Below are 27,982 nucleotides of genomic sequence, written 5' to 3'. Positions count from 1 at the left end.
GGCTCCTATGGAAGCAATAACACATACAATAAACTCCATATAGGGTGCACTCAAGATTCTTCATGATCAGAACAATTTAATTGATATTCTGGTCCACAGTATCAGAATGTTTGATAGTGCCAAGATTATAATTAACAGAAACCTTAAAAGCAGGGAAAGTCTATCATGGGCCTTCAACTTTAATTAGTTTTATTTCACAAGATGTAAGCTGACCCAGGAATGCCATGAATGCTTCCTAAAGAGAGGATGTTACAAAAGAAAGATAGTCATCAAACTTGACATCAGATTGCTGCTCCATAAAAATACATGACATAATGTTGAAATCAATCGGCCCATCTTGTACTTCTATGAATTATTTTTCACTTGACGTTATGTCCTAATTTTATAACAGGTCATGTCGTTTCTTTTGACCTCATGTATGAAAGCATCCAAGTGTATGCCAATGCTCAGACTATCAAGGGACAAACTTGAACAACATCTAAGAAACATTTAAGGGACTTACCTACTACAAATGCACCTATTATCATTGTGAGCCTTTGTAGAAGGTTTCAAGCGAAAATCTACATACGAAAACAAAAAGTTCTTTGCATGACACCGATTAGAAAGAAAATGCCATCAACACCACTGATGACAACTAGGCTGGGACAAGGTCTTCACTGTTTTCTAGAAACCTCATGTGATGTCATGTTCTAAATATAGATCACCTTGCATTTCCTGACCTCATGTTCTATAAATATACACATAAGGTCCTCATGCTGTCTGACATCAGTCCAGTTGTCATCTTCCGGAATTCCTCTGTCCTCCCTCGTTGCTAGGGTCAACCGAAGTTTGATCTGCCCATCAACACTTGAACGTGACGACCTGCCTTCAAGCTGATACCACTTCTCATGGCCCGAGGAAGGAATATCCTGAAGTAAATAGATACATAAATTATGTGGCTCCAGAGGAAAGTTGTGTAAAGTTGTGGTTGATGATGTATAGTAGACAACAAGACAGTCACAAAAGCTTATATTGTGCACATGGCTAGCTTTAAACAATTTTTTTAAGGTGATATTAATGGTTTTCTGATTAGCTTTAAACAACAATTTTAAGGTGATATTTGATTTCTGGTTATATATAGCTTTAAACAACATATTTTTAAGATGATATTTGATTTTGGGTTAGCTTAAACAACATTTTAAAGGTGATATTTGGTTTCTCTTTAGCTTAATAAACAGCATTATTTGAGTTGATATTTAGTTTCTGGTTAGATTTAAACATTTTTGAGGTGATATTTGGTGTAGCTTTAAAGGTTTCTGGTTAGCCTTTAACAACATTTTTGAGGCGATATTTGGTTTCTGGTCGGCTTTAAACAACATTTTTGAGGTGATATTTGGTTTCTGGTTAGATTTAAACAACATTTTTTGAGGTGATATTTGGTTTCTGGTTAGCTTTAAACAACACTTTTGAGGTGATATTTGGTTTCTGGTTAGCCTTTAACAACATTTTTGAGGTGATATTTGGTTTCTGGCTAGCTTTAAACAACATTTTTAAGGTTTCTGGTTACCTTTTAACAACATTTTTAAGGTGATATTTGGTTTCTGGTTAGATTTAAACATTTTTAAGGTGATATTTGGTTTCTCTTTAGCTTTAAACAGCATTTTTTGAGTTGATATTTGGTTTCTGGTAAGATTTAAACATTTTTGAGGCAATATTTGGTTTCTGGTAAGCCTTTAACAACATTTTTGAGGCGATATTTGGTTTCTGGTTAGCTTTAAACAACAATTTTGAGGTGATATTTGGTTTCTGGTTAGCTTTAAACAACATTTATGAGGTTTCTGGTTAGCTTTAAACACCATTTTTTAGGTTTCTGGTTAGCTTTTAACAACATTTTTGAGGTGATATTTGGTTTCTGGTTAGCTTTTAACAACATTTCAGGAGATCTGGTTAAGAGTAAGCTTTAAAGAACATTTTCAAATGGTCTTTGGTTTTCCCAGTTTAATATCTTTAAACAACACTTCAATTGATCATTGGTTTTCAGTTAGCTTTAAACAACATTCAAGTGATCTTTTGCTTTAATATGGTGCAAATGCCTGTGATATGAAATAGTTGCTTTCCACAACATATTTGAATAGTTAAGCGGCAAAACAAAAGACAAACCTAGGTTGAAGTTATTTGATAAATATATATTGGTGGGCTAACTTTGTAAACATTTCCAAAGACATTTGAAAAAAAAACCATTTGATAAAATCAAAGTTTAACAGTCACACAAAAGTTCTGAAATAAGCTTACAAAAAACAACACTCAATACAGAAAAAAAGAACAATAAAAAATAATTGTCTGCAATAAAATGAGTATTACAGAAACATTGGCCTTTAAGCCATTAAGCCTCTACCTTAACGAAAGAGTTTATGGGCTGTAAAATTTAGCTTACATTATGTGCTCCAGAGGACAAGGACATTGTATATGTACTCACTTGACAAACATCAATTTTAGAACAAGGAATTTATCAGGAGAAATTTAAAGCCTATCTAACTTGGGGGTTTTCATAGAATTCACAGTACTATAAAATTGGTGACAATTAAATTCCTCAATATATTAGCGATGAACGAAGATGAAAAATGCTTTATTCTGTAACTTCAATGCTTCAATGCTTTAATTACATCCTTCATTTTCACAGGTGAATATGTTTAAATGAAGAGAAATTCTCCAATAAAATGAATCCTTTATGCAATTTTTGCAACAAAACATCACAATGTTGAGAAAACATCCTTTTGTCAATTGAAAATTAGTGCTATAATGCCCCCTGTACCATTTTAGAGCGTTCAAGTTAGCCCCTTTCAAATTGCCAAAACTGTAGATACCAATATGCTTGTTTGTTCCAACATGATCAAGGGGTGTAACTCAAGGTATACTTTACCAACAAGAGAAATTGTTCATACATAGTGTGTATATAGTTTCATAGAGGACAAAACATCCCATGGACAAAACCTCCCAGTCATTTTGACTAGATGGACAAAACCTCCCAGTCATTTTTGACTAGATGGACAAAACCTCCCAGTCATTTTTGACTAGATGGACAAAACATCCCAGTCATTTTTGACTAGATGGACAAAACCTCCCAGTCATTTTTGACTAGATGGACAAAACCTCCCAGTCATTTTTGACTAGATGGACAAACCTCCCAGTCATTTTTGACTAGATGGACAAAACCTCCCAGTCATTTTTGACTAGATGGACAAAACCTCCCAGTCATTTTTGACTAGATGGACAAAACCTCCCAGTCATTTTTGACTAGATGGACAAAACCTCAAACATCATTTCGACAGAGTGAACAAAACATCCCAGAAAGCCCATTAACAGTTAGGTGACAATCATTTACATTTAGAAATAATTTAATAAATCTGATAAATGTGATAAAAGTGTGTTCATACTGACAAACATTTATGAGATCTAATGTTCAGGATGGGATGTAATGTCCACCACCATGTCAAAATGATCTGGGAAGTTGTTTTTTTCTGGCTTCAGTTTCATATGAATAGTTTGACAGTTCCTGTGATATAGCCAACATTAAAGCTTCTGAATGCCAAGACTGCGGCACGGGAGTGCCTACAACTGCCAATAACAACAAGAGGGCTAAGACAATGCAATGACCTTTTTGAGCTAAATCCTGTCTTCCTCGTAACTCATGTTTCTTTAATGCCAAGATCAATACCAAAATTGACCTGACCGCTATATGGGAGGCCTACCGCACTCTTAGCCACCATAAACACTAGTGAATATTTCATTTTTACTGCCCCACATTGCTTTCCGTACTGAACAACAGTTCCTTTTCCAATGCTAATCTAATATCAAAAACGTCTTATAACCGGTAACTGGTTCAATTGTCATTGTTATTGTACTTTTTTCTACTCTTTCTTTATATGGTAAATTGTAATGCCAGGTTTGCACCATGGTCATACATATTAATGGGCAGGAGTGTCCACTTAAGAACCCAAACTAGGGCATCCAATCACATGGGGGTCACTGTGTCTCATCAATCATGAATGGAGGGAAGAAAGCCAAAAGCTTCTATCTGCTTCTATATTCAATGTCACTAAGAACCATTTGGCTTTCATCCCTCGGAATTGGTTTTACCATGGAAAGCTCTTTAGCATGTTTACAGAAGTCATCAAGACTGTTGTCCATCACTATAATTTGGACTCTTTGTGTGTCTTGTTATACTGATTTTAACACAATGTAACATGCAAATGGCGACGACTATTTAAAAATAGGCCTCGTCAGGAGATTTAGACTAAGCGTCAGGGTATTTAAACTAAGCGTCAGGGTATTTAAACTAAACGTCAGGGTTTTTAAACTAAACATCAGGGTATTTAACTAAATGTCAGGGTATCTAAACTAAATAGCTGTGGTACAATGGAAATATAATAAATAGATGTTATGGAATGGATTAAAGAACAGTTGCAAAATATTTCGAAGAGGACATTAAGTACACAGATATTTCACATGCACTTTATGAAGTCAAGATCGATGTGCACCTTCTTAATGATTTAAAACAAATACAAACTGTGAAATGTCTTGTTTTTAATTTCAGGAAAATCTAATAAAACCCGAAATACACCCGATTCTATTACAAAAAGATGTTAAATGTGACAACACTTCAACAACATTACGACAAGCTGTTCGATATAGAAAACCTTTAATGTCAAGAAATTGCCTCATACTGAACATTTTTACGACAGTTACTCTCATAGGAATAAATATTACAGTAAGTTTGTCCAACATTTTAACCCTGTTTAAGTCCCCAATTTATCATTTAGCCGATCCACTGAACCCTTGAGAAGGTAAATGTAAGGCTTTTATCCCATCTCTATCCAATTAGTTGCATTTCCTATTTGTACATTCCCCCTCAATTCTTGTAGAGTTACCCACTATAACAAGGACGAAGACAAATCACAAAGTCTGACCAATTTTATTAGAGCAAATTTCAGCTATATAACTCCCTTTTAAAAAATCAGCACTTACAGCTTTTCTGCATTTACTCCAAAGAGAAAGTTGAACATGAGCGCCAAGTATACCAAGTTTCATTTGAACATCTTGAAGGGTTTTTAAGTTATGGCCAATGTAAAATGTTTTTGCACTATGATGCTGATGCTGACATCGATTACGGCACCAAAGCTATCAGAATTCCTTGACATTTTTCTACGAAAAACAGATGAATGACCAGAGCGACTGCTATGTACTCACATCTAGTGCAACATTGAGACATCCCAGGAAATCATCAACAGTGTTTCCACTGCTCTTGCTGGTACGTGCCGACTGTGCCACCTGTTTGAAGTAACGCCCGAGACCCTTTATACCTTGAACTTCATTCAGTTTCTTAGCAGCCTCGATAACAGAGAACTCGTCATCGTGGTCCCAGATGTCCAGGTGAACACGGTCTGTCTTCACATCTTCCAGGTCACTGTGTATGAAATACAATATAATTTCATGAACTGTGACCAGACAGAAGAAAACTGTTGGACCTCATTCCAATTATCTGTTGAGTATGCAAGAAGAGATTTCACAACCTGTGATCTCATACTGGAAAAAAACGAAATATAATTATTATTATCACAAGGCTGTATAGTTGACATTTGTCCCAATCTTTGTAACATGGTCTAGTCTTATAGCCTGTTTCTTCACTCAACCCTGGGTTGTGTTTCAAGACATTGAGTGTAAAAACAACAGGCATTGGCTTGTCTGGGCCCACAAGTACCTTGGATACATCTAAATTACATTACCAACATAGGTCCACAAATTCAATTACTATATATATTGCTTGCAGTTACCCAACACACAATTTTGGGATTTTGGGGTGGGTAGGTAGTTGTTTTTGTTGTTGTTTGTTTGTTTGTTTTTTATAAGGGGGGTGGGGGGAGTCCAGCAGTATGCTGTTTTGTGAAATTAAAATTGTCATTGGCTTGATACTGTATGAGTGAGGGTCAAACAAGAGCTCTGCTCATCTGTTGTTTTGTTTTTCCTGGTGAAAAGGGCTCAACTCTACAGTTAATGAAACCAGGGTTATGGTCCTTGTAATGTAGCCATTGTCTTTTAAAGCATGTATTCCTAGTTTCATGTGAAAAATTTAAAAGGTTTTCGAGTTTTTGCTTAGGATTGTGCACGCTGGCAACCACACCAATTTTGTGACAATACCTTAAATTTTATTGAAAAAAAGAAGAGAATGACAAAAAATACAGAATAAAAATGGGCCATTATTGTGCTGGTGTTTTGTGTTATTTCAACTTCAAAGCACTGTAAATTCATAATTTGTTGTTCCAAGCTGTTTAACACAAGGTTTTCACTGTTGCTGTCAGTGAAGATAAAAGTGTCGAAATGCAAAAATACTTAAAAGGTTTCTTGTAATAAATCTTTGATGTTTTACATTTTTTCCTTGTTTTTAGAAACATAGCAAATCATAGCCTTTAAACATGAGCATACATCACAAAACATTATGTCCAACCTACATATTTAAGTAAACTCCCAGGAGAATAAACTGCTAGAAAACAGAATGTGTAGGGGTTGTACCCAGATTAAAGCACTTCCTATTAAGTACAAAAAGATCAATCTTACGTTCTAAAAAAACAAGGGCACCACATGACCAAATCAATTGTTATGCTTGTCTGTTTTATTCAGTCAAAAAAAGGGCATAACTCATCAATAATGGAAGTCAGAGTTATGGTGCTTGCTAAACATTTGTCTTGGACAACATGCGTACCAAGTTTCAAGTGAATATGTTGAATGAGTTTTGAGTTATGGTCATAGTTAAAGTTTTGGCACAAAGCTGCCGACACTGGCTATGCTGGCTCTTCTGAAAACAGACATGATAAAAATGGAAATAATATTTTTTTTTATTCAGTACCAAAAATAAAACAAAAACATCATGGTATGTACACTTTGCGACAATCAACAATATCTGAAACAATTGAAAATTATAGTGTAAGCCGGTGTATCACAATAATGACTCTAACTTTAAACAAGTGTTCATAACATAAACTTTACCCCCATTCTAATAATTTGCATTTATCTTCAAGCCTGTACTCACAATATTGACATCAAGCCAATTCATATATTGAGAATGCTAAAACTGGAAATTAAGCCAGTTCCAACAATTTGGAAGCAAAATTGGGCTTCAAGACACTAGGACTCTAAATTGGAAACCTTTAGCAAGTACTCAACATTTAAGCTAGAGGAGGAGAAGTTCCTTAAAAGGGATGGATTTCTCTTAAATCCTAAACTTTGACTTTTGTAAAATATTATATTTACAAGCATAGGGTAGGAAATTATTTTACACCACAAATGTGAGCTGTTTTAAACCTTTTAATTAATTAAACATTTTTGACCTACAATCCTTACATGGCTTTAAACAGGGTTCAAAAAACAAAATACCAACATTTACAATATAATTAAGAAATATAACACCCCACTGAGGGTCATATGATATTATAAGGACCGGTCAGTCAGCCACCGAAAGTGTATATGGACCTCGGCTTACGCCTCGGTCCATATACACTTTCGGGGGCTGACTGACCGGTCCTTATAATGCCATATGGCCCGATGTGGTGTGTTATATTTCTTATATTATACCGAACATTTTTCATTACCATTCCATAGTTTTAAAGGGATTTATATGTGTTTTATTGAACAAAGCTACGTAATAATAATAATAACTTGCGACAAGTTTTCACCGTTGAGAAAATAGCAAGCCACACTTACCAATTGTATGACGTCAGCGGTCCATATTACATATTTGGCGAGGTCCGGACCGGCCAAAAATATAATATGGACAGCTGACGTCATTAAACTGGATTTTCATCAAAATACAGTGATATATGGACCGATCGAGTTTATATATACAAAGAAAGGACACATTTATGTGAGGTATAATATTACAAAATAGGAGGTGTTTCTTTATTATACTATTTATTTTTTGAAAAAATGTTTATTGTATCAATAAAGATCTTAATCGTATGATTAAACTATCTAAGCGTCACTGATAGTTTTCCTATTTTATTACATGTTTTTGTAAACTGAACTTAAGTCCGCCTCTTTCAATAAATATCTGAGTTTTAAATTAATTATCTAAGCGTCACTCATAGTTTCCCTATTTTGTTCCAAATATGTCTAAACTCAATTGAAGTCAGTATTAAAGTTGACATCCTTTATGTGTTACATCTATAAATCCTTAATGAAACAGGGCCGTGAACATAAAGCAAATACTTACAATCGGAACTTCTCGTTCCACACGGGATTCAGAGTGTTGGGTCTGACGCTGGTCGTCTGGATGTATTTGGCTGGCAACATATCCCTCAATGCTGCAGACTTCTTCTTCAGAGAAAACCTTCACAGGGAACAAAAACAAACATTTGTAATTGTGAAATTATTCCAATAATTACAAATATCGTTTTGATGATGTATTGTTTTTGTAACTTTAGCATAAAATAGTTTGCATCCAAATTTAAGTATTATAAAATTTTAAACATTGTCTTCCAGGCTTAAACCACAAACCCATGCTTCCCAGACATCCCATTGCTTATAATACATCTAAACTAAGGGAGATGAATTTATTTCAAAAGGAAACACAGAAATTTCAATTCAATTACAGACACTTTTTCAAAGACAATGGAAAATGTCACTTTTCTTTTAGTCTGCATCACATAAATAGATTCAAAAAGAATGCATCACAATAATGTCAGAAATAATATGTTTAAATTACTGTTAAAATCAATCTGAAATTTAATATTTTAGCAACATGCAACAACGTATATTGTGTACTTGTTGGCCTTGTGTTTCTTTTAGATGCCGGCAATTGGCTTTTTTTTCCTTAGGACCTGTCTTATGAAGGAACAGAGACATATTTTTGCTAAAGCACCTTTTGAAAGCCTTGTCCTTCGAACGTGGGCTGTTTTCCTCGTCAGAAGAGCCCATGCTGCCTTCTTGGGAGCCTTCGAAACTCTGCATGCGTCTCCCCGGCATGATCCCCAGCATACAGTATGGGTCACTGAACCCTGAAATGTGGAATAGATGTTAAATGGTGAACCCTTCAAGCCCAGATTACCCTTTAGCAAACACTACATACTCTCCATGCATCACCCGGGCAAGATACCCAGCATACAATATGGGCCAAATCCTACAGCCCTTAGTGCTACCCTCCAGTGATCCCAACATACTCTACAGGCGTCCACCAGGCATCAAACAAACATAGGCCACCGAGCACTGAAATGCATAAGAGATGTTAACTGGTAAACACTACCAGCCCAAGGTCACCCTCCAGTGTTCTCCAAACTCTGCATGTGTCGCCTGAGCATATGATACTCAATATACAGTATGCCATTGAACACTGAAATATGGAACAGCCAAAGCTACCCTCTAGTGATCCTTCCAAAATCTGCATGCATCGCTGGGTTGCTGAGATTTTGCAATGTCAATGAAGTAATGGCCTTGAATAAAGGCATAGTATAAACATTCAGTGTTCCCATTCTAAAGAATAGCATAATTGAAATAAATGTTTATGTAATTTTCATGGGTGAGGGAGTATATGTTACTTTCACTAGGCCTGCTATTTTTGATCCAATTTTTGCATATTTCTATGGTCTGTGACATCATTCTTTTTAATTATGACTACTAATTGCCCATGAATTCAAATCGTACTTGCTTGTATGATTGTCACATTCCATCATCTACGGAGCCTTCTATACAGCCATTCACTTAACACAGTAGAAATATGAATTGAAAATGTAATAGAAATAAAAAAACACAACATAACACTTATTTTATAACTACCGTACCTGCGGTACTCATATTATGATGCAAAACCTGTCTCTGTTTAACCTTTTTTACATTTTCTTAGAACCAAACGTCAGTAAATGCCATCTAGCAGCCTGGACATTGTTTTGTTTCTAATTAAACTGCTTGTAATTATGGACACAATTTATCTCGTTTATTCAAACATTTGAAATCTCAATATCTGGAATATAATACTTCCTGAGGACATTTCAAGGACAACAGGGAAGATTTACAGCCTATAAAACCTTTTAACGCCATATATTGGTTTCTACTGCATCCTATCAATGTCTTGGTTCTCAGTTTAATCATATTTTATTGTATATATACAAATGGGCTCAGGGCCAGAAGTAATAAACAACATTAGAAAACAGCCCTCCCCTTAATGTGTCCTAAAAGGGTCTGGATTGAATAGTTATGATATTATCCTTTTTGCACGCGCATAAATAGAATTCATTTGATACAGTTCAAGTTAATTTTCAAATTTTAACTAGAAGGAAGACAGACAAAACAAAAGTTAGACAGAAAGGAAGAGGAGGAAGAATCTGTTGTTTCATTAGTCATTGTATGCTATGTCCTGGTCTACTGGGAAAGCATGCACTTCTTGAACAATTATGGAACAAAATGACAAAGTCATGACCATAGTAATTACTTATGCATGGGGAATTTATATTCTATGAATATAGAGCAGAATAGGATCCCTCAATGGGGCCTATTAGGTTCCTGCTATTATTCATGTTCTATGAAAAACCATAGAAATGCATCTTCATAACATCAAGTGAACAACTAAAAAGACCAAAGGCTTTGTCAATTTCAAGACATGATAAAAGAACTCCATTCAAGCACAAGAGATGTTTGTAAAATATTATGCCTCCTGAGCACTGCTTTGTCAAAAAAATTGCTAAACTGGGTAAATTAAAAAATGATTAAGGAACTCATTGACAATGACCTTTGACCTCCTGACCCCAAAAATAATAAGGGTCTTAATTACAACAAGAAAATGTTATTCCATGGCTCTAAGTCAATCCATTTCATGCAGACAAAGTTAGCAATACAACATTGGCTGTGACCTTGACCTTTAACCTACTGACACCAAAATTGGAGTTTTCATCTACTGGCCAAATACAACTTACCACTGAATATTAATAACTGGTTAGACAGTCTTGTTGACCATAACCTTGACCTTTAACCTACTGATATCCAAAAGTGTAGGGGTCATCTACTGGTCAAGGGCAACCTACCCCTAAAGTTCACTGGTCCAATGTCAAACCATTCTCAAGTGTGTTTTGCATACAATGTTTCATCACACTATTGATTGTGATCTTGACCACTTATCTTTAACACTATATAGGTTATCATCTGTTGAAGTGAACCCTACCACTGAAGTTTCATGCTCCTTGTTGATAACCATTCTTAAGTTAATTTGCTTATAAAGTTTTCATAACTGTTGAAGGAGATCCTGACCTAGTGACTCCAAAACAATAGGGGTCAACTTCTGCCAACAGTTACCTACCAGTGAAGCTTAAAGGTCCGAGGTCAAAGCATTCTGAAGTTGTGCGGACAACACAGTCATAACACTGATGATCATTATCTTGACCTATGGACTCTTAAAGCAATGGCAATCATCTCATGGTCAATGGAAAAGCTATGAGGGCCCCATGTCGAACCATTCCCAAGTTATTTTGGGGACAAGACTTAGTCTAATGACCAAAAGACCAACATTTGCTAAACCTATACACCCTTTTTGTCAAATGAGTCACGAAAAAATAACCAACCAGAATAACAATGGTTGAACATCAATTCAATCATATAATGCTCATGTAACAGTTACATTTCTTGCATTTTTTACTTTTCAAGGAAATTCGTACATTGTTATATATATATATGTTGAACAAAATAATACAAACTTCCACAATCATGTCACATACTGCTGTTAGAAAACTTAAATTCAAGAACCAAACTAGGAAGCAGGAAACCATTAACAGAGAGGCAATTTTTCTATACTCCTAACATTCAATCTTACCGTCGGCATCTTTGGCTTCAAGGTTCCGGGCTTCCAGAACGGTGGCATTCAGAATAACTATAGGTGGCTGGAATAAAAGAAATAATTCTAATAAAACACTGGGTTAATACAGCAACTGGAGACAAAAAGAGATATCCTTAGCCAAAATAACTTGGACTAATGTGAGGGATATGACACATTTCTCATGTTGTGCTCGATCTTCTTATTCGGAATTTTATTATTAATATTTTGCAGACTTAGAGAGTTCTTTAAGGCATGTGCATAACTACATGAACATGTATGAGATAGAAGATTTTATATATCTGACATTAACTAGAATAACCATGTTGTAAGCTGTTCAACCTTGTTTCTTTAACTTTGCATCATTTCCAAATGATGTATGAATAAAATTGATTTTCAGTTTTAGCTTCTTTAAAGAAGATTTGCCTCTGCCTTCTGTGGCTTCCAGTCAGCTATTTACTTTCCTTTAGAGGGATATAAATGGCCACACAATTACGATCACAGACAAAGATCATTCCTCAACCAATTAGATAAAAACAACATATAGCCATGTTCAAGTAAGCATTTTACAACTAGATAATACAGTGGAGAACAAACGAAAACACCCCTATGGTATTGTTAATGTTTTGACCATTGATTACTTGACGTTGCATGTTGGAAGGTTTGAGAACATCTCAGTTAAAATGTGACAGAAAGTCTTCAAAAGGGAATTGGGATAAATATATCAGGCCCGAAAATTGGCGCTCCTCATCCTGAACTCCAACAACTTTCGTGGCTTATATAGTTTTTCTTGCATGTTGGAAGGTCTTAAGAGATCTTCTCGGATATAATAATGATTGCCAGTGTCCTGAAAATGTGAATTGATGTTTTAAGAAATATTATAACTCCCAATTCTGCCAGTCAGCCAATATGAGGTTCACACTTTCTGTGCAAAGAAGACATTGAATGGTCAACATGGGCTTCGTATGCTGATAATGCTATAATAAATAAGGTTTTCTTAGGCTGTTCGTAAGCATTTATCAACACATATGAATTTTGACAATAGTAGTTGGACCTAAAATTACACGAACATTTATGAGAATTGTTAATTACCGTATGTTAACAATTGTTCCAGATATGATTTTGAATGGTTTACATTGAATTATAAGGCCAACATGCATTAACCATTGTGTGCATATCATGCTGATGATGACAACCATTCAACAGATATGATATTGCCTTCAGTTTTAGCTTGAAATATAGATGAGCTGTAATATTAATGTACTTTAGCATGGGAACATTATGGTGCTGAAATGAGTTTCGATTGCAGCACATTAACTCTTGTATTCTTTGATAAAGCAACAGTTGATGCCACATATGAAACATTTCTGAAGGCAGATACTTCCATCAATGAAATATGAAAACCCGTTGCAAAAGTTGCAATCAAACTATCATTGCTTAAAACAGATGTACAGCATTTATTAATCATCCCATTTTTTTTATTGGCGGTTTGAATAAAAAAAAAGTTTCCATGCACAGCAGCACTGACAATAAATTATGCAATACGTCATAAAAATGTCACCATCATATTGCAAGTTACAATTATTCATGAAACACTAACTAGATTTGAATTTCATGTTACCACATTAGAATTTACTACAATTACAAAATATATTATTTAAACATTGTTTTATACTATAATTTGATATATACCGAATCGCAGTCACAAACCATGATTTAATTAAATTCTGATTTGTATTATTGATAAGAATGCATAAAGTGAAAACAATACATTATCAATATCTTAAAAATCGTATTCACCTGAATCCATGTTATATAAGAATTTTCCAGAGGAAATTATATGCAAGGAATTAGATAATTAAAGCTGGGCTCATTGAAAGTCTTAGGCTCCTCTTTGACATTTAAGTTTGCCTACACCAGTGTAAATTTTCATAAAGTGAAAATAAATTATTCATAGGAATTGAATTGAAGTTGCAAAGTGTTTGGGTATTCCACAAGGAAATTGGTTTAAGGTGTTAAATTAGACCTGCAAAACATTTGATAACCATAGCAACATCATAGAGAAGCATTCAAAGTCTCATGATTACAGCCATGTAATCAAAAAATCTAGAAATTAGAAAGTTTCTAAAGGTCATACAATCATCTGCTGCAAACTAAAGGCAAAATATAAATGCAAGTGCACAGGCGCCCTTCTCCTTTTAATAATCGAACATTTAACTCATTAAGGGGCATTACTTCTGAATCATTTTAGCCAGTCTGTGACACTGGTCATGTTTTTCATTTGTGAAAATGCTTAATTCCCGTGTTAGTTTTTGAATATAAAAAAAATGAGGGTGCTGTGTTTGATCACGGCCAGGGCTTCTAAAAGTTTGGAACCTCAATCGGTCTGGATCCGGCAACAACCCCCCCATCCCCCCTCAAAAAAAAGAAAGACCGATTTTATAGATATGTCACACATTTTCGCGACGTGTATTCTGTCAATATTTTTTCGCGATGTGGCAATTCGTAAGAGGTCTTTAGAGCCATCATAGCCGATTTAGATAGTCATTGATACAAGCTTAATTAAAATGAGATTCTCATCGAGTTCTGCAGCATTTCTAACAAGAACGACTGCTATCGTAATTAACTGCGGCCGGCGGGAAGCAGTCAGATGACAAAAAGTGAAACAGTACTATGATTTATTTGTTTAATGCTTTTACAGTCGGTGAATATTAAACTGATAATCTTGAATAATATATATATCTAGATTTATAATCGGGGCTTCAAGCTATAAGTTTGATATCGACGACGAATTAAAATGATGTAAGCGGCGCACTCAGCTCTCAGACTCTGTAGTTAATCAAGCGTGTCGCTGTTGATATCCTATATGACTATGTTAATTAATTCACAGTTTTAATGCTTTCGCGGATTAACAATGGCAATTGCATTTATCTTTTTTAAACCATTTTTAACCAGCAATGCTTCCTTATTACAATTTAAATTTAACAGTTTGGTAATCAAAAAACGGATATATCATGTAATGATCGACCACAACATTGCATATTGCCATGTGAAAATATTGACTGATTTTAACACTTAATCAGGATAGCGGCAAGCACAAAATTAACACAAATTTGGTTTAATTGTGTCTTCTGCGACCTACCAATACACGTGATGGTGCCGATTGCAATGGTCTGCTAATTAACAGATAGGCTATAGAGTGTTCAGCGTAGCATTTGTTTGTTCAACAAAGGTAATCTGACAGATTATACCTTTAAAATGAATGGAAGTAACTTAGGAGACCATCATAACAGTTACCTTTTCCTTCGTGGCCTGTGCGAGCAATCGGGCGTGGTCTTCTGGAGAGACCTTGAAGGCTTGCTGCGCATACTGGTAGAGGTCCTGTATAAATGGCAGGTGCCCCCCAATTGTTATCCCAATTTTGTGCTTGATTGTGTAAAGGACCTCCACATATAGCATCTCGAACTTGAAACGAGAGAAAGGTAGGTAAGGTACCAATGCTTACCTGTTTTTATTACTGAAACTAAAAGTACATAAGAAAGGACCACGGAACAGAAATTATTTTAGCAAGAGAGATACAAGTACCAGCAGTTAAAATATGTCTATGAATGTGAATCATACCAGCAACAGTTGTGTTATGAACAATTATCAGCTTTGACACTAACTAGGACTAAACAAAGTCAAATTTAAAGAAAAATATATAAAAACAATAGATAGCAATGGAAACTCTTAGATTTTACTCTCAAACTTATGTTAGATCTTAATAAATTATTGAAAATGGCCCATGTGCTCAACAAATTGTTCGTTTTGTGAAACTGCTGCTAAACATTAGCCATGGTAGGAGTTTAGCATCATGCTTTTTGCCAGAGAAAGCTTATTATCATTATTCTCTGTCAGTCACAGAAGCAATGTCTGAACAACGTGTTAAAGAGATCATTTCAACTGACCTCCTTCTTAGAGGGTGAGTGCAGGGAGGGTTTTGGGGCATACTGGTTCTCTAGAGGCGGTGGCTTTGACGTGTCACGATCATCCTGCAAAACAACAAATAAATTTGTTCAAAACATTTGGCGTTGGAATTTGAATATTGTATTTTACACATTGCTTTACTTTCTTCACCTATGAAATCGTTGTAATGAGTTGGAAATTTGATAATTATTTCTGGTCAAATGGCCAGACATCATGAAAGGTATTAAAAAAAAGGACAGTTTTTTTCCTTTATGCAGTCTACATGATCAAACTCAATAACGGGCACATTGCCTATGTGACAAAATAGGTCAAACTGTAAATTTGATATTGTTCATATTTTGAATTTTACAGAACATATCATGGCGCTCGCTGCGCTCTCTTGTGATATATTAAATAAAGTTCAAAATATGAACAATAAGTAATACATAACAAAAAATAGTTTAGCATTTGAGTATACAGTAGTTGTGTGTGCAAGATTGTACCATAGTTGTACATCTAATCTACCAAAAATGAATGAGATTCTAGTAAAGTAATGGTTCTAGGCAGGCAGCTCTAGCTTAATTAACTTAGATGGTGTCAGGAACATAAAAGTATTGCATAACCAGGAGGCTTCTAGCAATGATAGCTAATGCCTCACCATAGTTTGTCTCTTAATTTTAAAACCCGTAGCAACAATATGAAAACGATGAACGATATTGACAAATGAACTACCAGTTTTAATAAAACATTAAACAAACAAAGAAACATATTGATTGCACAGATATTTGGACAATAGAAGAGCGAAATATGAAATTTACACAATAAACACATTTTAAATGTTTGTTTTTTTTCCTTTAAAGCGAGAAGTTTAGCTCTAAATTCGGCTAATTTTGCAAGATAAGTAAAATATTTTTCTGTGTTTTAATACGTGGCCGGATAGATTAATTATTTTTAACCTTATTTCAATTAACCGCATCTACTGGAACAGAATCATCTGAAAAACTGACATATAACTGCAGGCTGACTGCATTTCATCAAAATCAACATTAAATTGGTTTAAATGTATGTAGACTTAGTGAAAAGAATTAGCAAAGCCAAGTTTTTCTTTGTTTTTTCAAAAGATTTAAGGCCACAACAAGTTAAAAAATAAAATAAAATAAAAATATCTTGATTTAAGGCAAATCAGATGCGAGTGACAGCGAAAAGTGATAAAAGAATGGGTATTAAATCTAAATTTATTCTACAATTATGTAAAGAAATGCTTTTTAATTGCAAAAAAAACGTCTCAGTCATAAATGCAAAGGTTTTGATTGTATTACATGAAATTCTGTCTCAATATTATACAAATGGCAATAAGATCCAGTGTCTTACTATCAACTCTAATATCTGCTCAGCCAAATAACGTGTGGGAGCAATTTTCTTAAATATTTTTTTTCTTGTGTTTTATGATTTCCAACTGCGGCAAATCGGACGAACAAATGATCAATTTGTTGTGGCCTAATCTGGCATATGAAATTGTGCAGTTCTCTCAGAGACAGCATTACCTCAAAATTCTAAGTGTCTGATACCAATCATTAAATATTCAAAGCATATTAAGTTTTATGGGACTGGTTTATGTGATCAAAATAACTTGCATGGAATTGCAAAGTCTTTTACACAAATGACATGAAATTAATACGTCTCTGGCAGATAACTCATTATTATTTATAACCATTCCATGACATGACGCTACGCTTTACATGACTTATCAAAATACATCTTTTAAGCTGAAATATTCTGCTGATTCATTTCGTGATGTAACGGTCATATTCATGCACTATCCAAGCGCATCAGTTGAATTTATCATACATTATACTTGCTTACGGTATTTTTCTTATCAGACAGATTTGATTATTCTGTTGCCTAATGAAGGAATCATAAAATCGTCCCAGTAATAACATCATATCATATAACTTATTATACACGAACCTTTACGAGGGGATTAATTATTAATATGCATACAAATATGTCTCACGGAAAGAAAGAAATCACACAATAGTGGAATTAATCCATGGCTTGTTGACACTGCAATATAATTAAAGCTTACCGGTATTACCTAATTATTTTAATGGACTCCATATAATATCATTACAGGGATTATTATTGCACGCTCGGAGCCCCAACTATTTCTGCAGCTACAGACAGTTATCATATTTACATGGGCTAGCCTTTTGTCTCCAGAAAACTTCATTTTTATAATGCATAACACACATAGGGGTATGACATTATCGTTTATTTCAATATTGTGCTCTGATTGGAATAGCGCTAATTCATTTCACCAATGATATACCGGTACTCCATTAAAAATATTGTGTATTCTGTTATACAAGCATCTGTTATATATTAATAACCTTTCAATAAAGAAGCTAATATTAATAATAAATAAACGGATAAATAAACATTTTGACATCGGTGTGTACAACACATTGAATCGCGCTTACTGATGTATCCCCTCTTTTACGACACCATGATGATGCATCTTTCGCAGTTTTTGCACATTTTTCCAATTAGAAATTCACTAGGGTTATCTACCATGTAAATCCCAATAAGTTTAACAATAGGGTTGGTATATTTTTCTGTACTCATTAACAGATATACGCTTTAAACTGGGAAACCATTATGCATTCTTTTAAAACAGGGAAACACAGATGAGACAGCAATATGATTGTTGCGTTTATTAATTTAACCATGTAAATTTATGTATTATTGGCCTCCGACTTGCTCGCATTGACAATTCTTCAGGCTTGTTTTGAGGAAAAACTGTATTTGGCCAATTTTTGACCATCTGGTGTCTAGCAACTTTAATAATAAACATTAAGCTGCAGAAGATTTAAATTATATTATTTTTTTAATTATTAATCAATTAAAATTGATGAATAATCATTTAAAAGTTAAATATTAGGATAGACCATGCGCTTCATGGAAATTGCTTGACTGTCATCATGAACTCATACAACAAAAACATACAAACAAATATGATAAATCCTTACTTGTAATTTTGTCAATAATTTTGACAACATAATCTTATAATATTGCTGATAAATCATTTATTTCCAGTAAGCAAGGTTTTTTAACAGAGCAGAAACTTTAACAAACAAAAACACTGCATGTGGTAAAAACGAATTGAGCAGTTACGGTTAGACAGGATAAATATCAGTCTTTATATAAGAAATATTCCTTCACACTTCTGACCTCAATATTTTTGTCCAAGTTTGAGTTTGACCTTTTGCCAAAAGATATATTGAATATTTTTCTGTCCCCTGAATGCATCCTTGTTTGTGGTGTTTGTGGTGTTGGTGGTGTTGTTCCTATTGTTGGTTATTGTGTTGTTGCATTCAGTAGCTGTTGAACAAGAGGCATAACTCAACAGACAATTTTAACAAGTGATGGGACTTTCTGTCACACATTTACGTTATGCCAGTGCTAACATGGGAAACAAGTTCCATGGAAGTTTCTTGATCAGTCTCATTGAGTTGTTGCTAATGTAAAAGTTTTGCACTACCACAACTTTTGATTGCAAATGACAATAATATTATAAAGGTATAAAAAAATGTTTCAAAAAAAAAAGAGAACATTTTTAAGCCAAGGAATAAAAGAAACAATTTCACATTTTACCATGTTTAAAATATTTCAAAATCATCTGAAATGAAGAAGATAAAGCATATTTCAGAACATAATTTTATATCTTCAACAACAAGGAAAAACTGTACATCTAAAAATGTAAATATTATTTTCAATGAATTTTGCCGTTTCTTGACCTGGGCCTTTATATCAAAGAAACTTAAGATTGAGACATCCAATTTCTTTTGGGATCAATTTTCAGGAAAGTAATAGATGTATTTAATTGGTTATGGTAATATTGCATTTAAGTAAATGCCTACAGTCATAGCTTTGAAGATCAAAGCTTCCATCTCTTGAAAAGAAATCTTCCCAGAATGCCAATACAGAGCCAAGGAATGGTCAAGTTCGGCTGGTGTTAAAGCTGTATCCTCACAGATATAATATTTTTACAACTTTTTTATTTTTTTGTCTTGGACAGAGAAAATTTTTGCGTAAATATCTGCGAAAAAAATACATAAATAAAATAGTTGTCAAAGTGTTCAATTTGTGAGAGTGCAGCTTTAAGGTCTCTATATGAACTCCCAAAGGTTCCCTGCTTTGATCCCCGTATGGGCCTTATATTATTTGGTTTCACCCAGGAAAACGGCTTAAAATATACCATTCATATCATTGCGATTCTATACAATATTTCCATTCTTAACGTCATGTGAACTGTGGACAATCCAATGTTTGCTTCTGATTCTTACTGCAAAGCTTGCAATCACAAATTTGATTAGGCAAGACTTAAACAAAACTATTCTTTACAATGTTTCTCCTCCCACAACCCCGGGTTGAGGTAGCTAAATTATTGTTGATCGATATATAAAAAATTATGTATAGTTTTGTTTACATTATTATTCCTCTAAAAAATGTGGATAAAAATTATAATGTTATTATTTCATTTTTTTTTTCAAGCATAACAAAGATACCATTGTCATACTTTTAGCAATACGTTACTATTATATTGGTTGCGTTGATTTTCCGGATCTGTCCTTGGAGTGGAGACATATAATATATAAATTTAGGCCTAAATCACCCTTAAGGATTGCCATCCTGCAGAAAACAACGTGTCTCGGAAACCAAAAACTCAACAATTTACTGCTGAACCTTGTACCATTAAGAAACACCAAATTGATACTTCATCGAAATTACCCCACCTATTATTTTCCAGACAATGCATTTTTATCTATTTTTTATTTTGTTAAGTGATAGCAGTCCTACTTTTCCCCAAAATATCCAGAAATTGACAAAACGAAGCTTTCTTGTGGAGCCATGATTGTTGAAACTTAAACAATGCAAAAACATGTTAATATTATGTCTCTGACCATTTCAGGTTTATACTAAAGCAGTCATATATAACAGGCATACTGTGCGGAGGTATGTCCTTAAACACACACTTGAAAGGGTTACAGTTCAAGAGTACCTGACTGTTATTATAAATTTTCTAGGAAAAATTGCACTCATTTTCACCCACTTCCGTTTTTAATCGAAAAGGTGATTTGTTTATATTTATATTTTAAAAGTTTCAGAAACATTATAAGCACACGAGTAACTAAGACCAAAAAGTTATTTTGGGAACTGTACCAGGGTATAGCGTTTATTGCCCACACAGTCAAAAACAGCAGCAATACTATGACAAAGATCTACGATGACATTATTGTGTTATGGAGAGAATGCTTTTTATATTAAATTACGACTCCATTGATCCATTCTTAATAAACAATCACATGGCACCACGGTCTGGATAATATTTTTATTCATGGCCCTTGGCAAAGCTTCCCTAGCATGGCATCAATATTGGATTTGTCACCCAAACAATGGCCTACTTGTTTCCCAAACAAAAAGATTATGAATAGAACTAGTCTGTATCAATATAGAATTTTCGATGGCTGGTGTGTCTTTACTCAACCCTATGTTGTGACACAAAAACATCGGTTAAATAACAGTAAAACAATTCCTCGAATACGACATGTCATCAGTCCAGAGTGTCATTCACTGTCAAACCCAATTAAATATTTACCAAGTTTCAAGACAGTTAGGATCAAACATTCTGGATGAATTGGGTAGGAAGTATTTTCTAGTAAAGGTTACTACGACCTTGACCTTTGACCTACAGAACCCAAAATCAGAAAAGATAATATTTTACTGACATGATGTTCAATGTATATACAAAGTTTGAGGACTCTTTCATTCTGGGTCAATATTACAGAGGCATCTTAAGAAGTTTTTAACAGACTTTTAAGTGTAAAATTTGGAATTGTTATATTTCTTTAAAAATCTCTTTTTATATTCAAAAACTTAAGTGTCCATATTTTAATTGCAGAATATACTTTACATAACATTTACTCCCAGTGAAATAAAACAGGTAAAGGAAATTGTTGAATTTAAAAAAAAGGTAAAATTTCAACTTAAGATGCTTCTGATATATGGCCCCTCATGTCATTGATTGGAAATGAAAGTGTGATGCCAACAACACCTCCAGGTTTGGTCAAAATAGGCACAAGCTTGTCTTGGAGCTTGGTTTGGTCAAAATAGGCACAATCTTGTCTTATAGAGCTTGGTTTGGTCAAAATAGGCACAATCTCGTCTTATAGAGCTTGGTTTGGTCAACATAGACACAAGCTTGTCTTGGAGCTTGGTTTGGTCAAAATAGGCACAATCTTGTCTTGGAGCTTGGTTTGGTCAAAATAGGCACAATCTTGTCTTGGAGCTTGGTTTGGTCAACATTGGCACAATCTTGTCTTGGAGCTTGGTTTGGTCAAAATAGGCACAATCTTGTCTTGGAGCTTGGTTTGGTCAACATAGGCACAATCTTGTCTTATAGAGCTTGGTTTGGTCAAAAAGAGGCACAAGCTTGTCTTGGAGCTTGGTTTGGTCAAAATAGGCACAAGCTTGTCTTGGAGCTTGGTTTGGTCAACATAGACACAATCTTGTCTTGGAGCTTGGTTTGGTCAAAATAGACACAAGCTTGTCTTGGAGCTTGGTTTGTTCAAAATAGGCACAATCTTGTCTTAGAACTTGGTTTGGTCAACATAGACACAATCTTGTCTTGGAGCTTGGTTTGGTCAAAATAGGCACAATCTTGTCTTGGAGCTTGGTTTGGTCAAAATAGACACAATCTTGTCTTATAGAGCTTGGTTTGGTCAAAATAGACACAATCTTGTCTTGGAGCTTGGTTTGGTCAAAATAGGCACAAAGCTTGTCTTATAGAGCTTGGTTTGGTCAAAATAGGCACAATCTTGTCTTATAGAGCTTGGTTTGGTCAAAATAGGCACAATCTTGTCATGGAGCTTGGTTTGGTCAAAATAGGCACAATCTTGTCTTGGAGCTTGGTTTGGTCAAAATAGGCACAATCTTGTCTTGGAGCTTGGTTTGGTCAAAATAGGCACAATCTTGTCTAGGAGCTTGGTTTGGTCAAAATAGGCACAAGCTTGTCTTGGAGCTTGGTTTGGTCAACATAGGTGCAAGCTTGTCTTGGAGCTTGGTTTGGTCAACATAGGCGCAAGCTTGTCTTGGAGCTTGGTTTGGTCAACATAGGCGCAATCTTGTCTTGGAGCTTGGTTTGGTCAAAATAGGCGCAATCTTGTCTTGGAGCTTGGTTTGGTCAAAATAGGCGCAATCTTGTCTTGGAGCTTGGTTTGGTCAACATAGGCGCAATCTTGTCTTGGAGCTTGGTTTGGTCAACATAGGCGCAATCTTGTCTTGGAGCTTGGTCTGGTCAACATAGGCACAATCTTGTTTTGGAGCTTGGTTTGGTCAACATAGGCACAATCTTGTTTTGGAGCTTGGTTTGGTCAAAATAGACACAAGCTTGTCTTGGAGCTTGGTTTGGTCAAAATAGACACAAGCTTGTCTTGGAGCTTGGTTTGGTCAAAATAGGCACAAGCTTGTCTTGGAGCTTGGTTTGGTCAAAATAGGCACAAGCTTGTCTTGGAGCTTGGTTTGGTCAAAATAGGCACAATCTTGTCTTGGAGCTTGGTTTGGTCAAAATAGACACAATCTTGTCTTGGAGCTTGGTTTGGTCAAAATAGGCACAATCTTGTCTTGGTTTGGTCAAAATAGGCACAATCGTCTTATAGAGCTTGGTTTGGTCAACATAGGCATAGACACAAGCTTGTCTTGGAGCTTGGTTTGGTCAAAATAGACACAAGCTTGTCTTGGAGCTTGGTTTGGTCAACATAGGCACAAGCTTGTCTTGGAGCTTGGTTTGGTCAAAATAGACACAATCTTGTCTTGGAGCTTGGTTTGGTCAAAATAGACACAATCTTGTCTTGGAGCTTGGTTTGGTCAAAATAGGCACAATCTTGTCTTGGAGCTTGGTTTGGTCAAAATAGGCACAAGCTTGTCTTGGAGCTTGGTTTGGTCAACATAGACACAAGCTTGTCTTGGAGCTTGGTTTGGTCAACATAGGCACAAGCTTGTCTTATAGAGCTTGGTTTGGTCAACATAGGCACAATCTTGTCTTATAGAGCTTGGTTTGGTCAACATAGGCACAATCTTGTCTTGGAGCTTGGTTTGGTCAACATAGGCACAATCTTGTCTTGGAGCTTGGTTTGGTCAACATAGGCACAATCTTGTCTTGGAGCTTGGTTTGGTCAACATAGGCACAATCTTGTCTTGGAGCTTGGTTTGGTCAACATAGGCACAATCTTGTCTTGGAGCTTGGTTTGGTCAAAATAGGCACAAGTTTGTCTTGGAGCTTGGTTTGGTCAACATAGACACAAGTTTGTCTTGGAGCTTGGTTTGGTCAACATAGACACAAGCTTGTCTTGGAGCTTGGTTTGGTCAACATAGGCACAAGCTTGTCTTATAGAGCTTGGTTTGGTCAACATAGGCACAATCTTGTCTTGGAGCTTGGTTTGGTCAACATAGGCACAAGCTTGTCTTGGAGCTTGGTTTGGTCAACATAGGCACAAGCTTGTCTTGGAGCTTGGTTTGGTCAACATAGACACAATCTTGTCTTGGAGCTTGGTTTGGTCAACATAGGCACAATCTTGTCTTGGAGCTTGGTTTGGTCAACATAGGCACAATCTTGTCTTGGAGCTTGGTTTGGTCAAAATAGACACAATCTTGTCTTGGAGCTTGGTTTGGTCAACATAGGCACAATCTTGTCTTGGAGCTTGGTTTGGTCAACATAGGCACAATCTTGTCTTGGAGCTTGGTTTGGTCAAAATAGACACAATCTTGTCTTGGAGCTTGGTTTGGTCAAAATAGGCACAATCTTGTCTTGGAGCTTGGTTTGGTCAACATAGGCACAATCTTGTCTTGGAGCTTGGTTTGGTCAACATAGGCACAATCTTGTCTTGGAGCTTGGTTTGGTCAACATAGGCACAATCTTGTCTTGGAGCTTGGTTTGGTCAACATAGGCACAATCTTGTCTTGGAGCTTGGTTTGGTCAACATAGACACAATCTTGTCTTGGAGCTTGGTTTGGTCAACATAGGCACAAGCTTGTCTTGGAGCTTGGTTTGGTCAACATAGGCACAAGCTTGTCTTGGAGCTTGGTTTGGTCAAAATAGGCACAAGCTTGTCTTGGAGCTTGGTTTGGTCAACATAGGCACAATCTTGTCTTGGAGCTTGGTTTGGTCAAAATAGACACAAGCTTGTCTTGGAGCTTGGTTTGGTCAAAATAGGCACAATCTTGTCTTGGAGCTTGGTTTGGTCAAAATAGGCACAATCTTGTCTTGGAGCTTGGTTTGGTCAACATAGGCACAATCTTGTCTTGGAGCTTGGTTTGGTCAACATAGGCACAATCTTGTCTTGGAGCTTGGTTTGGTCAAAATAGGCACAATCTTGTCTTGGAGCTTGGTTTGGTCAACATAGGCACAATCTTGTCTTGGAGCTTGGTTTGGTCAAAATAGGCACAATCTTGTCTTGGAGATTGGTTTGGTCAAAATAGGCACAATCTTGTCTTATAGAGCTTGGTTTGGTCAACATAGGCACAAGTGCATCATAGAACTTGGTTTAACTTCATACAAGCGTTTCAAAAAAAGTTGATTCCTAACCATGTTTTTATATTATCTTGTATCAATCCCTCAAAACTAGACATACCATGTCAAAAAAATATTGATAATACCTTATTTTTTGAGAAGAAGCATCATAGTTCAGTACCTCTGGTTGATCAAGATAATCATTAATTAATTGAATATATGATGACAGGTCAATACTTAGATCTCTTTCTACTGGTAAATCTCAAAGCCCTACAAAACTTGTAATTAATAAATCGATCGGATGCCTGAAGAAAAAAAAAAAACAGAATTCAGCTGGGACCTTTCTTCTTCTCCATCCACAAAGGAGTTGAGAATTTGCACTTAAAGATTGTCATCATTAATTTATAAACATTAAAGCAGCCAAGATTTTTTGAAAGAAACTTAATAATTATACAGGAGACGGTATGCAAGAACTGATGGTTCTGTTTTCTTTTTTCTTTTTATTGATTCTGTACTAGCTAAACATGTCTACCAGCCAGGTCTTGTAAGATTTTTTCTTAAAGAAAGTGTGAATGGGCGCTATGCAGAATATCTTTGTAAAAAACAAAACACAATTAGTTTTTTGAAATAAATGTTAAACCTAAGTTTTTACCAAGATATTAGACAAATGACTTTTTTATGTAGACCAATCAAATATTGTATTTAATGAATCATGTTGATGAAATAAAGGAAATGAAACGTTTGTTTGGTAAATTATATATAGTTATGTTGGCGAGCCTACGAGAGGCACTAATGAGATTAAGTTTTGAAATGAAGTTTTCCGGATAATACTGTGAAAACACATCAAATGTAATATTTAAGTGCAAAATATTAAATTATTTTGAAACATATGTTTTCAGTTATTTATCGTCTTTAGAGACTAATTTAAGCCCCTTGCTAGCCTCTTGAAATCTCCAGTTATGTGACATATCTTTCAAACCTGAAGACCTTGGTAAATCATGTACAGAGCACATTTTAGTGATGAACCCTATTTTTCTTCCCAAAAATAGCCTCTAAAATTCCCTATTCTCAGAAACGATTGGCCTACAAAATGCAATACATATTTTTAGAAAATCCTAAACAAGATAAAATAACAAGATAAAATACCTTCTTTTCCATGTAATTCTTATATTGTAAACAAGCAAAGGTGTTAAATGAAGGAGGTAGGATGATAGTCAATACTCGCTAAGAGAGGTATCTTAACTTCAGTATTCTGCATTACCTAAATGCTGCCTTGCTTGACAGGTTATTGCCATTGCCGTGATGTCTACAAAGTTGTGCAAATATTTTGCTTTAATTATAAAAATGTACTGTATATTGAAATGAAACTTGGCATATACCCTGCAAGAGTAATTATGCACAGGATTTAGCAAGTAAAATATCTCTGCCATATTATTGAGAAATAAATATTATGTACAAAAACTTAACTTTTTTCGACCTCAGCATTAATTGCAACATTTTTAATATTCAAATGAAACAATACGCACATACACATGTATCAAATTAATACTGCTTCTTCATACACTCCTCATGACCTTGTTAACAAATTGATCGCCCTTCATTTTTATTAAAGATAATTTTTGTTAATGTTTCTGAGTCTACCACGAGAATATCATTTTCCCTTAAATATGGAATTTTCCTTATATATGGAATTGAGTTTGGTCTTAAGAAAAATGGGGGCAGAGTCAAATTCCCACAGGAGACAATGTGGATCGATCAATATACAAATATATTTCTGATATGAATAAATGGTTAACTTCACATAAAATAACACTATTCCCACTATATGCACTAATAGACAACAGTTCTAATATTGTGATAAATGAAATTGGGTCATGTCATTAATATTGGTACGTTTCATGTTATACCTCATTTGTTGCTCGAAGACGTTTGTTTTCTTGTCGCCATGACAACGCAGTGAAATTTTCGAAGAAATTCCCGTCAGATTCTTGAACTCTGAAAACACATACAATGTATAATGGTTACTCATTACCAGAGAAATATCAGTTCATTCATATTCACTCGACTGATTTTTATTATTTTGATGAAAAGCACAAAAATGAATAATTCATGTCATATTACAAATTTTAAGAATTAAATGAATAACGTTATAAAAAAATCAAGAGAGAAGTGAAGCATTACAGCAAAAATCTGAAGAAATATAACAATTTAATGGGTACACTCATGTAGGGCCGGGTTTAAGTAATATCCAAATAAAAAATTGTTCCCGATTTCGACTATCAGTTGTCACAACCCAAAACACTAAAACTCAGGGACGAGTCCAGAATTTGTCATAAGGAGGGGATGCATTTTAGGGGTGTACTTTGGGGTATACGCCCCTTCTTCCGCAAATCATCAAAATAGGCTCTAAACATGGCAAGGGGGTGGGGGATGGGGTTAGGGGTCATGTTTAGGTAAAATGGTGCATTTTGGTGTAATTTGTGCATAATTACCCTATTATATTACCATGAAATGTTCTTTTGAAAAACTTACGGGTGTACACACCTAATTGGTGCATCCCCACCCCCTGCATCTGCTAGTTGTTCCAACTATTTCCATCGTGTTTCCTTTAAAGGGACTGTACACCAGATTGGCACCAAAAAAAG

The 27,982-nt window shown here is 35.1% G+C and overlaps 1 protein-coding gene across 3 annotated transcripts in view; it reads right to left on the bottom strand.

Moving 5' to 3' along the window:
• Positions 1–27,982, bottom strand: part of LOC128225161 (BAI1-associated protein 3-like) — a 113,766-nt gene that overhangs the window by 38,639 nt on the left and 47,145 nt on the right. For all 3 annotated transcript variants that reach the window (XM_052935205.1, XM_052935207.1, XM_052935206.1), the window contains 8 exons: positions 27,245–27,332; positions 15,772–15,855; positions 15,122–15,289; positions 11,825–11,891; positions 8,891–9,026; positions 8,243–8,359; positions 5,227–5,443; positions 705–908 (listed from right to left, as the gene is read on the bottom strand). In XM_052935205.1, the coding sequence (XP_052791165.1) occupies positions 705–908; positions 5,227–5,443; positions 8,243–8,359; positions 8,891–9,026; positions 11,825–11,891; positions 15,122–15,289; positions 15,772–15,855; positions 27,245–27,332 (1,081 nt within the window). The remainder of the gene's footprint in view (positions 1–704; positions 909–5,226; positions 5,444–8,242; positions 8,360–8,890; positions 9,027–11,824; positions 11,892–15,121; positions 15,290–15,771; positions 15,856–27,244; positions 27,333–27,982) is intronic.

The sequence above is a fragment of the Mya arenaria genome, chromosome 2, assembly GCF_026914265.1.
Source record: "Mya arenaria isolate MELC-2E11 chromosome 2, ASM2691426v1".
Lineage (NCBI taxonomy): Eukaryota > Metazoa > Mollusca > Bivalvia > Myida > Myidae > Mya > Mya arenaria.
Note: the sequence above shows the minus strand (reverse complement) of the source record. Positions and strands in the feature narration are given on the sequence as shown.